This window comes from Spermophilus citellus (genome assembly GCF_964194105.1).
Source record: "Spermophilus citellus genome assembly, chromosome: 15".
NCBI lineage: Eukaryota > Metazoa > Chordata > Mammalia > Rodentia > Sciuridae > Spermophilus > Spermophilus citellus.
Genome location: NC_138195.1, coordinates 43,162,076 through 43,174,552, shown reverse-complemented (window position 1 = coordinate 43,174,552; position 12,477 = coordinate 43,162,076). Strand labels below are relative to the sequence as shown.

The 12,477-nt window shown below is 37.3% G+C and overlaps 1 protein-coding gene across 5 annotated transcripts in view; it reads right to left on the bottom strand.

The window, feature by feature from the left end:
- Positions 1 to 8,634: 8,634 nt before the first annotated feature.
- The window catches only part of DDX50 (DExD-box helicase 50), a 36,267-nt gene continuing 32,424 nt past the window's right edge, over positions 8,635 to 12,477 (bottom strand). For all 5 annotated transcript variants that reach the window (XM_081268290.1, XM_081268287.1, XM_081268286.1 and 2 more), the window contains 2 exons: positions 11,908 to 11,952; positions 8,635 to 9,124 (listed from right to left, as the gene is read on the bottom strand). In XM_081268290.1, coding sequence (XP_081124416.1) covers positions 8,846 to 9,124; positions 11,908 to 11,952 — 324 coding nt within the window. In that variant the 3' untranslated portion in view covers positions 8,635 to 8,845. The remainder of the gene's footprint in view (positions 9,125 to 11,907; positions 11,953 to 12,477) is intronic.

Here is a 12,477-nt window from a genome sequence, read left to right as displayed (position 1 = left end):
GGGTGTGGCTCAGTGGTTAAGCGCCCAATCCCTGGTACCAAAACAAACAAACAAATCGGTCTGCTCATTCATACCTAACATCCCCTTTGGGATTCATGGTATCAGGTGCTAGCATTCACCAGCAGACAACAGCCAGGCCTGGTCCTCTAGAGACAAGTGTCAGTTGTTTGAAAGAAACACAGAGACATCTCACCTAGCCTTGGAACCAGTAAAAGGGGCGCCAAAAGCACTTAGCTCTCCATTTGAAACCAACAGGGTCTTCTGCATAATTTGAACACTGTACTACTTAAAGCACTTAAGAGAAAGTGGCCCATTGAATGGTCACTGACAGTGGTGTAAGCTTTTTCTGAAGAACTATTCATTCTTCAAAGAATTGGGAGATTGGGGCAGGGTCTCAGCAGTAGCGCACTGGTATGTGTGAGGCACTGAGTTCGATTCTCAGCACCACATATAAATAAATAAAATAAAGGTCTATCAACAATTCATATATGAATTGTATATGAATTGTTGATAGGCCTTTATTTTATTTATATGTGATATATATATATATATATATATATATATATATATATATATGAATGAATTGGGAGATTGATTCTGTTGGTAGTTTAAAATATATGTTAGAGGGCTGGAGTGTAGCTAAATGATAGAGTATTTGCCTAGGATGCTCCAGGCCCTGGGTTTAATTCCTAGTACCACCAAAAATAAAAAATAAGATGTTTGAATATCATCTGGCTTTGAGAATCTGTCTTTGCTATTATTTACTCTGTAATTTTGGACAATTAAGTCGAACACGATTTTCTTGGGCATGAAAGGGGAATAACAAAACCACTTCATAGCCAGGCTCCATAATCCAAGTACTTGGGAGGATGAAACAGGAAGGGATCACAACTTGGAGGCCAGCCTTCACTATTGAGAGACCCTGACATACAGATAGATAGATGAGATAGATAGATAGGGATGTGACTCAGTGTTTAAGCACCCCTAGGTTCCATCCCTAGTACAAAAAAAGTCTAGGAATGGACCTATTATAACTCACCTATCACATTGCTTAATATTTACCAAAAGATTTTAAAATCAGCATGCTATAGTGATATACGCATAGCAATGTTTATAGCAACACAGTATACAATAGCGAAGTTATGGAATCATCCTAGTGCCCATCAATATGTGAATGAATAAGTTCTACTCAGCCATAAAAGAGAATGAAATTATGTCATTTGCTGATAAATGGATAGAAACGGAGAAAATCACACTAAGTGAAATAAGCTGGACACAGAAAGTCAGGGGTAAAATGTTTTTCCCTCACATGTGGAAGCTGTATAGAGAAATGAGGAACAAAAAGGGGCATCTATGCTGGACATTGTGAACACCTATAATCCTAGGGGCTTGGGAAGCTGAGGCAGGAGGATCCTGAGTTCAAAGCCAGCCTCGCAACTTAGCTGGACCTTGTCTACAAATAAAATATAAAAGGGGCTGTGGATGTGGCTCAGTGATTGAGTGTCCCTGATTTCAATCCCTGGTACAAAAGAAAAAAAAAAAAAAAAAGTGGGTCGGAAGCTGTAGGTCAATGGGAAAGCGCTTGCCTAAATAAACACTCAAGCACCACATAAAAATAAAATGAAGGCATTCTGTCCATCTAGGACTACAAAAGAAATTAAGGGGGCTGGGGCTGGGAATCAGCGGTAGCGCACTTGCCTAGCATGTGTGAGGCATTGGATTTGATTCTCAGCACCACATATAAATAAAATAAAGGTCTATCAAAAACTAAAAAAAAAAAAAATTTAAAAATAAAGAGAGCAGTAGTGTAGAGGCAAAGGGGAAGAATTAGGGGAAAAAGTTGACCAAATTATGCTATGTCCATGTATGAATATACCACAATGCATTCCAATTTTATATGTAATTACAATACACCAATTAAAAATGAATAGGTAGAAGGAAGATCTATAGAATAGAGGAAAGAGATCAGGGAGAAGGAAGAGGACAGGGAAGGGGATAGTACTATGGATTGAAATAGAGAAAAATTGTTATATGCTTTTATGAATATATCAAAATGAAACCACTATGATATAAAACAATGCATAGAAAATGTGTAAAAAAAACAAAAACCCATAAGTGGACTTTTGATTTCTTTTTAAATTTCTTTATTTTTATTTGGTGCCGAGAATCAAACCCAAGGCCTCACCCATGCTGGGAGAGCGCTCTACCACTGAGCCACAACCCCAGCCCCTACTTTTGATTTTTTTTAAAAAATTCATAGTTTGAGAAAATTAAATACAAAAATGAATGAAAAGCACAATAAAAAAGAGCTTTTAAAACCCACAACTGAGGAGCTGGGGATGTGGCTCAAGAGGTAGCGCGCTTGCCTGGCATGTGTGCAGCCCAGGTTCAATCCTCAGCACCACATACAAACAAAGATGTTGTGTCCGCCGAGAACTAAAAAATATTAAAAAATTCTCTCTCTCACTCTCTCTTTAAAAAAAAAAAAAAACCCACAATTGATGGGCATAGTGGCACACTCCTGTGATCCTAGCAACTCAGGAGGAAGACTGAGACAAGAAGATCCCAAGTTTGAGGGCAGCCTCAAAAAATAAAAAGGACCAAGGATGTAGCTCAGAGGTAAAACTCCTCTGGGTTCAATCCCCAGTACCAAAATAAAACTCAACAAATGTTTAGAAAGACAATTCAAAATATTGCATTTATGACAGGTTAATACTTTTTATTTCTTTTTTTTTTTAAAGAGAGAGAATTTTAATATTTATTTTTTAGTTTTTGGCGGACACAACATCTTTGTATGCGGTGCTGAGGATTGAACCCGGGCCGCATGCAAGCCAGGTGAGCCGGTTACCGCTTGAGCCACATCCCCAGCCCTAAGTTTTATTTCTTTCATGAGATTAGTTTTTACTGCACTTGAACGTTTTAAAAAGAAACATGTTTATATAAACTTGTATTTGATGTTTCAGTCTCAATTTTTTTACACATTTTAGGCAAATGTGCAATGATGCTTGAACTCACAGTGTGATATCCTTATATTCATCTTTGTTATCTCAAAATTGTAAACAATGCCTGGCACATAAGAGTCTTGTCACTAAATGTTTATTGAACATTAAGATGGAAATGGGGTGTGGGCACAGAAAGACATTGGAAATAACCATATGCCCAGGCAGGAAAACATTTCAGTCATTCTGGTATTGGATGTGAGAGAAGGGAGAATAAGCATGTATGCAATTAACCAATTAAACAAGAAAATGTTTCATAGCTGGGATTTCAGCATTGTACCAAAGAATTTGAAATATAAAAGTGAAGGTTGAGCCCCTGCCTCAAGAAACTTGGTGTCTGGTTGAGAAACCACCAAACTTTTGTGTTAACTGCTGTATTCAATACTGCCGTATACAGTAGTGGGACAGGTTTATTACCAACAGATGTTTGATAAGAAAGTAAGCCCTAGAACAAATGGAAAACGTTGTTAAAACTTACCAAGTACGCAAGTTCCTTTGTAATGTATTTGCACGTAGGCACAAATCCAAAATTCCAACAGGAAATAAGCAAAAGTCCTTTTTAGTTCAAAGGTAGCCAGATATTACATAAAGGAGACTAAATAGCAGCATAAAATTCAGTTTTAAAAAGTTGAAGAAATGTGTCATCTATATTCAACAGGAAATGTGAAGTTCTCAAATGTCAATTCTACTAGGCCAGTTTCCTCTGATCCAGATGATATACTGTTTTTCATAAAACAGTATATTTATGGAAGAATTTCTTTTTTATATATATCTTTATTTTATTATTATGTGGTGCTGAGGATTGAACCCAGTGCTTCACGCTTACCAGGTGAGGGCTCTACTACTTGAGCCACATCCCCAGCCCCAAGAAGAATTTCTATTTTAAAGATATGTATACACACACACACACTGAATTCAAAAGACTCAATAAAAATGTTAAAAGTACGAATCTCTAAGTGATGTGATTATGGGTGGTTTTTATTTTCTTCCATTTCTTCTCTATTTTTTTTTCAGATTTTCAACAATGGAAATGTATTACTAATAATAAAAAAAGGAGTAAGGATTAAAAAAAAACTACTGTTAAACACTACTGCTAAAACACAAAAGAAAAACAATGTGAGAGAAGGCTCTCAGACATTCATACCTATTTATGAATTCAGTATTCCAAGTTCTAATGCTACATAGAATGTGCTGTTTCCTTTACAAATTCAAAAATATGAGGATTGGAATAAACTGATTCAGGTTCAAATAGCTGTTAATTGAGCACACTAGAGTACACAGTACCAAACTGGAGGCCAAAAGCTGAAGTCCATAAAGGTTCTGGGTACTAAAAAAAATACAGAGCAAAGTGGCTGAATACTGTTCAAAGTGGAGAATTTGATGACAAGTTTCCCCTACCTCCTCCTTCCTTCAAGAAGATATAGGAAGCTATTATTTAATCTTGTTAGAACCCCTACAAATGGGAAGGTAACTTTTGTAAGATGAACCCTTTATGTCCATCCATCTTGCTGGCATTTACCTACTTATTATCTTTTTCACTCTTTTCCCTGGAACCTTTTCAAAGGCTATCCAAAAAAAGGCCTACAAAGCCCTCCAAGATATGATGCTCACCTCTATTTTCCTCATATTGAAGACCCCAACAATAAGAGCTACTTATACGCTGGGGATGTAGCTCTAATAGTGTTTGCCTAGCATGTGCAAGGCTTTGAGTTCAATCCATGGTATTTCAAGAAAGAAAGAAACAAACAAAAATACTTACATTTCCCTCACACCTTTCAACCATGTTGTCTTATTAGCTATTCTGTGCTTTTGCCTGGATTCCCAGTTGCTTGTTTATTTTATCCCCCAATTTGTTCATGTTCAATCACCATACCTAAAAAGCTTTTTCTGAACCCCTTCTCCAGTTCCTGGCCTGGGAATCATTGCTCAGAGCTTGCATTTAGTCACTGCCATGGACCTAGGGTTCTTTATCCATCTACTTCACTAGATTCTGAGCTCCTCAGGGCAGAGACCGAACATTTCTTATTTACCCAAAACATATTGTCTGGGACATTGTAAGCACACAGGTAATCTGATTGAATGTACTAGTATTCATGCAAATTAATAGGTCCAGCACTGCAAGTCCTCTCCTTCTTGGTTTAAATGAAATCTGGCTCTTCTGGAAAAATACACCCTCTGTAGCTTTGTCAAACAGATGTTATTCATTCCCTGACATTCCAAGTACTCTAGTTGGTATGAGTGCTCATTTCTTCAAATCCATTTCCAAAGCATTACCTTTTACTTTGTGTAAAAGCTTTGTCTTTTTGAAGATACATGGTAATTTTACCACATATCTCTTCCTTGTTCAGGTAACTTACCAACCTCCATAATTTATTGCTAGTTTGCAACCTGTTTTTTTTTTTTTTAATATTTATTTATTTTTTTAGTTCTCGGCGGACACAACATCTTTGTTGGTATGTAGTGCTGAGGATCGAACCCGGGCCGCACGCATGCCAGGCGAGCTTGCTACCGCTTGAGCCACATCTCCAGCCCCTGCAACCTGTTTTAATCTTCTCTCTCCTCAGTCCCTGCTTGTCTTCATCCTAGACTTCATTGTCCATGAAAACCATCTATATGATACCTGGCTTCACATTCCTTGAATGTGAAATGACCTTTTCCCACAACAGGCATACTACCATATCCTACACTTATTTTCTCCCCAATTGCTCCATCCTGCCCGCAACCCCCCACATGCTGTAGTTGAACCCAGGGCACATTATGTTATCAACCCCATCTCCACTTCAGTCCCCAGGCAGTCTAGACTCCATGGACTATTACTCCAATCACTTTGCCAAAGTTCTCTCTCTCTCTCTCTCATCCTTACAGGTCTTTCACAGATTAAAACCCCAGTCCTTGGTCAACCAAGTTTCTCCTATTTCTGTTTCTACATTCAGACTGCTGGGTGCTGCTACAGGAAATTGCTCTAATTATAGCCACTATAAATTCAGTCCCTTTTTACCTTAACATCTGAAAACACATCCATGATATGGGCTAGGGTTGTTGGCTCAGTGGTAGAGCGCTCGCCTAGCATGTGAGAGGTCCTGGGTTCAATCCTCAGCACTACATATAAATAAATAAAATATATAAAAAGAAAGAAAAAGAAAGGCTGAGAGGTGGGGGGAGTACAAAAGGACACAAAATCTCAGGAGAAATGAAAACACATCCATGATTAATATTTTTCTGTGGACCAAATGTTGAGATGTGTTTATTTCATCTAAGGTTAAAATCTCTAATTTTCTGAAAAACAAAAACAAAACTTTTTTTGCCAAATGGAACTCAACCTGTGGCCTCACACATGCTAGATTCCCCAGCCCTTAAAATCTCTATAATTTTGCCCTTGATTCTATCCCTTGCAATTCTTCTACCTCAGCCTTCAGTCACAAGGATCACAGTCCTGGGCCACTGCACACCCAGTCTTCTCCTAAATCTTCACAGTGTCCTCCCTTCCCGTCTTTTCATTAGTGTTTCAACATACTCAAGACATTCCCCAGTCCCATCACCACCACCACCCACACAAAATCCTCACCAAACTTCATGTCCTTTCTTCTGCCTCCAACCTTTAAGTTATTCTTCCCAATACACAGCTAAAATTTCTGAAAAAGATGTGCACGTTTATTGTCCCCACTTATTCCTCATTTCCTACTGAATTCACTGCTAGCTGGCTTCTATTCTCAATACTTTATTAATAAGGCTGCTCTTAATGTCTTATTTCCTTTTTCTTAAGTCCAGTGGTCAGTTCAGATTCATCTCCTGATTTCCTTTGAAAGCCTCATACCCCTGAGCTTTCTGCCCTCTTATTACCATCTCTTCTCAATGGGCTCCCCTTTCTTCCATGTATTAAGTATGGTAATTTACCCTGGGTTCCTTCCTCAGTCTTCATTCCTTATGATGCTTTTGCTGGATAATCTCATTTACCACCCTAACTACATTTTTCTTTTTAATTCTCAAATCTCTCCAAAACAAGTATCTCCTAAGCTTCCAACCTATAAAACTAAATTTCCTACTGCTTTATTTCCTTTAACAAATCTCATCCTCAATATTAAAATATATCTAATCCTGAATTTATCATATTCCCACTTCTTCCCCATTAACTTTTCTTGTTCTTCCTATCTTAGTGAAATGTTGATTTCATTCTTATGCCTCTTATGCCTCTCATTTTCCAATCTAATCAATAACTGAGTCCTAAGGATTCTGCCTCCTAACACACTTATCTGGGTTCAAATTCTTGCTATACTACATGTTGTCTAGCAGTGTGATTTTGGGCAAGTAACAAGCTCTCATGTACCTCAGTTTCATCACTTAAAAATATTACGTCTCAGATGGGCTTGGTGGCATATGCCTGTAATCCCAGCTACTTGGGAGGCTGAGGCATTGCAAGGCCAGCCTCAGCAATTAATCTCAGCAATTAATCTCAAAATAAAAAAGGGCCTGGGGATGTAGTTCAGTGGTAGAGTGCCCTTGGGTTCAACTCCTAGAGGGGGGCAGGAGTTACCTATCAGATGAGCATCTCTACCTTGGTCCTCTTTAGATTTCTTGGCCTTCAGTATGTCCCCTCTAATTCAGTATTATCAGTACAGCCACAGTCTTTCTGAAACATACATCTAATCATATTATCCCATACTATATAAACCCTTTAATGGTTCAAGAAAAATTTTGAACAATGCATTTAAGGTCTATAACAAATGGTCCCTGTTAAAAACTAAATCCTTTCTCTTATTTCTGTTCTCTGCCTAGCATTAATTGTAAGTCCTCAGCCTTACCCTCTAGGTTCCTACATATGCTGTTCTATCTGCAAACTCTCTTCCTTCTAAACTTTTCTTCCTACCATACACACACATATGGCTATATCAACTGATACTTCTCCTTTTCTTCTTTTAGGAGCCTTCATGACTTCTAAAATTGGTCAGGTATACAATGAGGTCCTCAGCATTTCATATCTACACTTTTCTTACTTTTAATTAATCTATCATAAATGCTGATGGTCTATTAAGACAGTAAGTAGCCAGACACAGTGGGTGCATTCCTATAATTCCAGAAATTCAGAGGAAGCTGAAGCAGGAAGATTGCAAGTACAAAGTCAACTTCAGTAACTTAATGAGACCCTAAGCAACTTAGCAAGACTTTGTCTCAAATTTTAAAAATAAATAAATAAAAAGGTTTTGGGGGGGTGTATCTCAGTGGTAAAACAACCCTAGATTCAATCCCCAGTATCAAAAAAGAGTGAGTTTCACGAGCACATTGATTATGCCTATTCAAGCTATATTCCCCACTGAATAGCACAGCAATGGATAGTGGACAGTTAATAAACTATTTGTTGAATAAATTAAGTGTGCACTGCTCACATCTTTTGAATTAAATATATCTAGACCTCAAAAAAATATACCTAACTAACCACGTCATCAGTTTATACAGCCCTTTAATGCAGAAGGGATTTATTTTCTATCACATAATCTATGGACGGAATGATTTGAATAAAAATACACCATATTTTGTAAAATGTAAACCTTAAGAAAGGTTAACTTGATTGTTGAGACTTAGAAGAAATTTTAAAAAGATTACACTGAGAAAATTCTTAACACATAGTGAAAAGAGACAATAAAAGGAGGGTTTTTTTTATTCAAAGTTATAACTGGATAAGTAGATTTGTTTACAACCATTTTTGTGAAATACTTTTTAAAAAAATACGACCAACTTCTTTGCAAACAGCAGACACATACCTCAACTATGATGACCTAATTTTTGGTGGATAATGTACATGATTAGGCAGACATAGGCAAGCTCACACTGGTAAATTAACTATCAAATGCTCAGTCAAAACTCCGTTTGTGGCCCCCGCTTCTTGATCGATTTCTGTTCCCACTTCGTCTTCTACCATCTTGTCGACTTCCTGACCGACTTCCCTGTCGACTCGGTCTACCTGACCGGCCACCAGATCGACCACCTGATCGACCTGACCGGCTAGACCTGCCACTTGACCAGCCACTCCTTTGTCTGGAATTAGAAGATGTATTTCCATCATAATACTCTTCGATTTCAGGTAATTTGGCTGGCACTGAAAGTATCCAATCTGAATCATGCCACTCTGCCTGTTAAAGGAATTTACAGGATTAATAGAAATGCAAAATTGAAACCATAAGCAAGCAAAGAATACTTTTGCATGTCCTTTATCCGTTAGCCAAAGATCATCTATCACTTAAATCCAAAGTGTCTGGAACAAAAATGAAAACCAAAAAATAAGCAAAAAGAAAACATGTTCAGGGCTGGGATTGTGGCTCAGCGGTAGAGCGCTTGCCTAGCACAGGCGGGACCCAGGTTCGATCCTCAGTACCACATAAAAATAAAGGCATTGTGTTGTGTCCATCTACACCAAATAAATAAATATTTAAAAAAAAAGAAAAAGAAAACACATTCAATGAGTAAAGTTACTAAGCTTTAGTTTCAGGAGAACTCTGACCCATTTCAAGACTTTAAACTCATCAATTTACACGGTCTAAAAGAGACTGCTATCTGCTTTCTCAGGACAAAGAAATAGAGCATTAATAAGCATTCCATTATTTTGAAGAGGTATACTAAGAGAAACAAGATATACTACAGCCGATAACAGGGATTAGAAATCTGTCAACAGTAACCAGGAACTAAAAAATATAGCAACTGAAAACAATTTACTAGAGTAATCAACTCAAGATACATGAATCAATGGTATGGAGACAGTGCTCGGTAGTAGAATGCTTGCCCTGGGTTCAATCCCTAGTGTTCCCCTATTAAAAAAAAAAAAAAAAAGGCAGCTCATAAGAGCAGTGCAATGTATTATCTTGGTAACTTAACCACTGTTCAATATGAGCACAAGTTGCCAAGGGAAGTCAATGTAAAATGCCCCGTTGATAAGAATGAGAAGAGAAAAACACCCATATAAATCATTGGTAGGTTTGGCAACATATGAGCACAGTCTTAAAAATGTACAAACCAAGGCTGGGTTTTGGCTCAGCAGTAGAGCATTTGCCTCACACGTGCAAGAGCCTGGGTTTGATCCTCAGCATGACATAAAAATAAGTCAATAAAAATAAAAAATAAAGGTATTATGTCCAACTACAACTAAAAAATAAACATTAACAAAAATACACAAACCTTTTGGCCAACAGTCATATTACAAAATTCATCTTAAAGAGATTAAACATGGCAATGCAGGAAGAATTACCTATATCAATATTCTGGGCAGTTTTATTTATAATAATAAATTATTGGAAATAGTCTAAATTTCCGAAAACAGAATATTGGTGATCAAAGTTGAGCCACCATACCAGGGCATCATAAAAAATAAGCAACTGTAGCCAGGCATGGTGGCACATTCCTGTAATCCCAGTGACCTGGGAGGGCAAGACAGGAGGATCCCAAATTTGAGGACAGCCTCAGCAACTTAAAGAGACCCTGGCTCAAAATAAAAAAATTAAAAAAGACTGGGGTTATAGCTCTGTGGTAGAGTGCTTGCCTAGCATGTGAGGCACTGGGTTCTATCCTCAGCACCACATAGACATAAATGGAAACGGTACTGTGTCCATCTACAACTTAAAAAAAAAAAAAAAAAAAAAGGTGGGTAGGGGGAGGCAAGGTAAAGTGCCCCCTGGGTTCAATTCCCAATACCCACCCCCCAACAAAAAAAGAGTATCTAATTGATGTAGAATGTATCCATGATATAATGCTAATATTTAAAAAGACTTCAAAATTGCTGGGCACAGTGGCTCAGGCCTGTAATCCCAGAGGTTCAGGAGGCTGGATCAGGAGGATCACGAGTTCAAAGCCGGCCTCAGCAACAGTGAGGCACTAAGCAACTCAGTGAGACCCTGTCTCTAAATAAAATACAAAATAGGGCTGGGGATGTGGCTCAGTGGTTGAGTGTCACTGAATCAATCCCTGGTACCAAAAATAAAAAAAAAGACTTCATAATTAATCCTATTCTTGATCCAAAATATGTGACTATATAAATATACAAAGGTATATAACAAATTGTTGGACTCTAGTGGACCTGTTTCTTCAACATATAAAATACAAGGAAATTTTTTAGAAAAAGAAAGGACATCCTACAAATTGAAAGAGAAATAGAAAACATCAAATTACAATATATAAACTTTATGGACTTTATAATGAAAAATTTTCTGGAGTGCTGGTGGTGTAGCTCAGTTGAAGAACACTTGATTAGCATGTGAGGCCCTTGGAACAATCCCCAGCACCAGGAGGAAAAATGGGGGAGAAAATAGGGGAAATTTAAATACAAAATATTCAGGGATTATTGTTTCGGAGGATTTAAATATGATACTACGGGTATACTTTTTAAATATATAAAAATATTTATGGTTGAAATGATAGAATGCCTTAAAAGACACAGGGAAAGTGGATAGAAACAGAGATGAAACAAAACTAGCCATCAGCCAGGCACAGTGGTGAATGCCTAAAATCCCAGAGGCTTGGGAGGCTGAGGCAGGATGCAAAAAGGAAGGCGCTAAGCAACTCAGTGATATCCTATCTCAAAATAAAATACAAAAAAGGGCTGGGGGGGGGGGGGAAATGGGCTGGGGATGTGGCTCAGTGGGCAAATGCCCCTGAGTTCAATCCCTGGTACCAAACAAACAAACAAACAAACAAAAAACCACACAAGCCATGAATAGCTGAAGCTGATGACATGAACATGGGAATTCAGACAATTCTATCATTTTATTTGATTAAAATATTTATAATAAAAGATTTTTGATTATGAGACAGACTGGATAATTCATATTAAGGAATTCTTAACTGACTTAGGCATGATAATGATAGAGTAATTATGTTTTTCAAAACAATCTTTTAGAGAAGGATATAAATTTTTTTTTTTAAATACCTGTAACTTTTCTGACTCGGTTGTAGGAACATCAAAGCAAACACCCTAAAAGCAAGCAAAATAAAAATATTTTTATCTAGATGTATGAGTTAATTTTTACTAATAAACTAATATTTGCTGATAATCTTTGCTATAAAAAATATTAAGTGTATTCCAGAGTATCTGCTTAATGTATTTTCTAAATCAGAAAAGTAACTAAATACAATATCTAATAAGAATCTACTGGGGCTGGGGTTGTGGCTCAGCGGTAGAGCACTTATCTAGCACATGTGAGGCCCTGGGTTCGATCTTCAGCACCACATAAAATAAATAAATAAGGGCTGGGGATGTGGCTCAAGCGGTAGCGCGCTCGCCTGGCATGCGTGCAGCCCCGGTTCGATCCTCAGCACCACATACAAAGATATTGTGTCTGCTGAAAACTAAAAAATAAAATATCAAAATTTCCTCTCTCTTGAAAAAAAATTTATTTAAAAAATAAATAAATAAATAAATAAAATAAAGATATTGTGTCCAACTGCAACTAAAAAATAAATATTAAAAAAATAATATTTTTAAAAAAGAATCTACTAA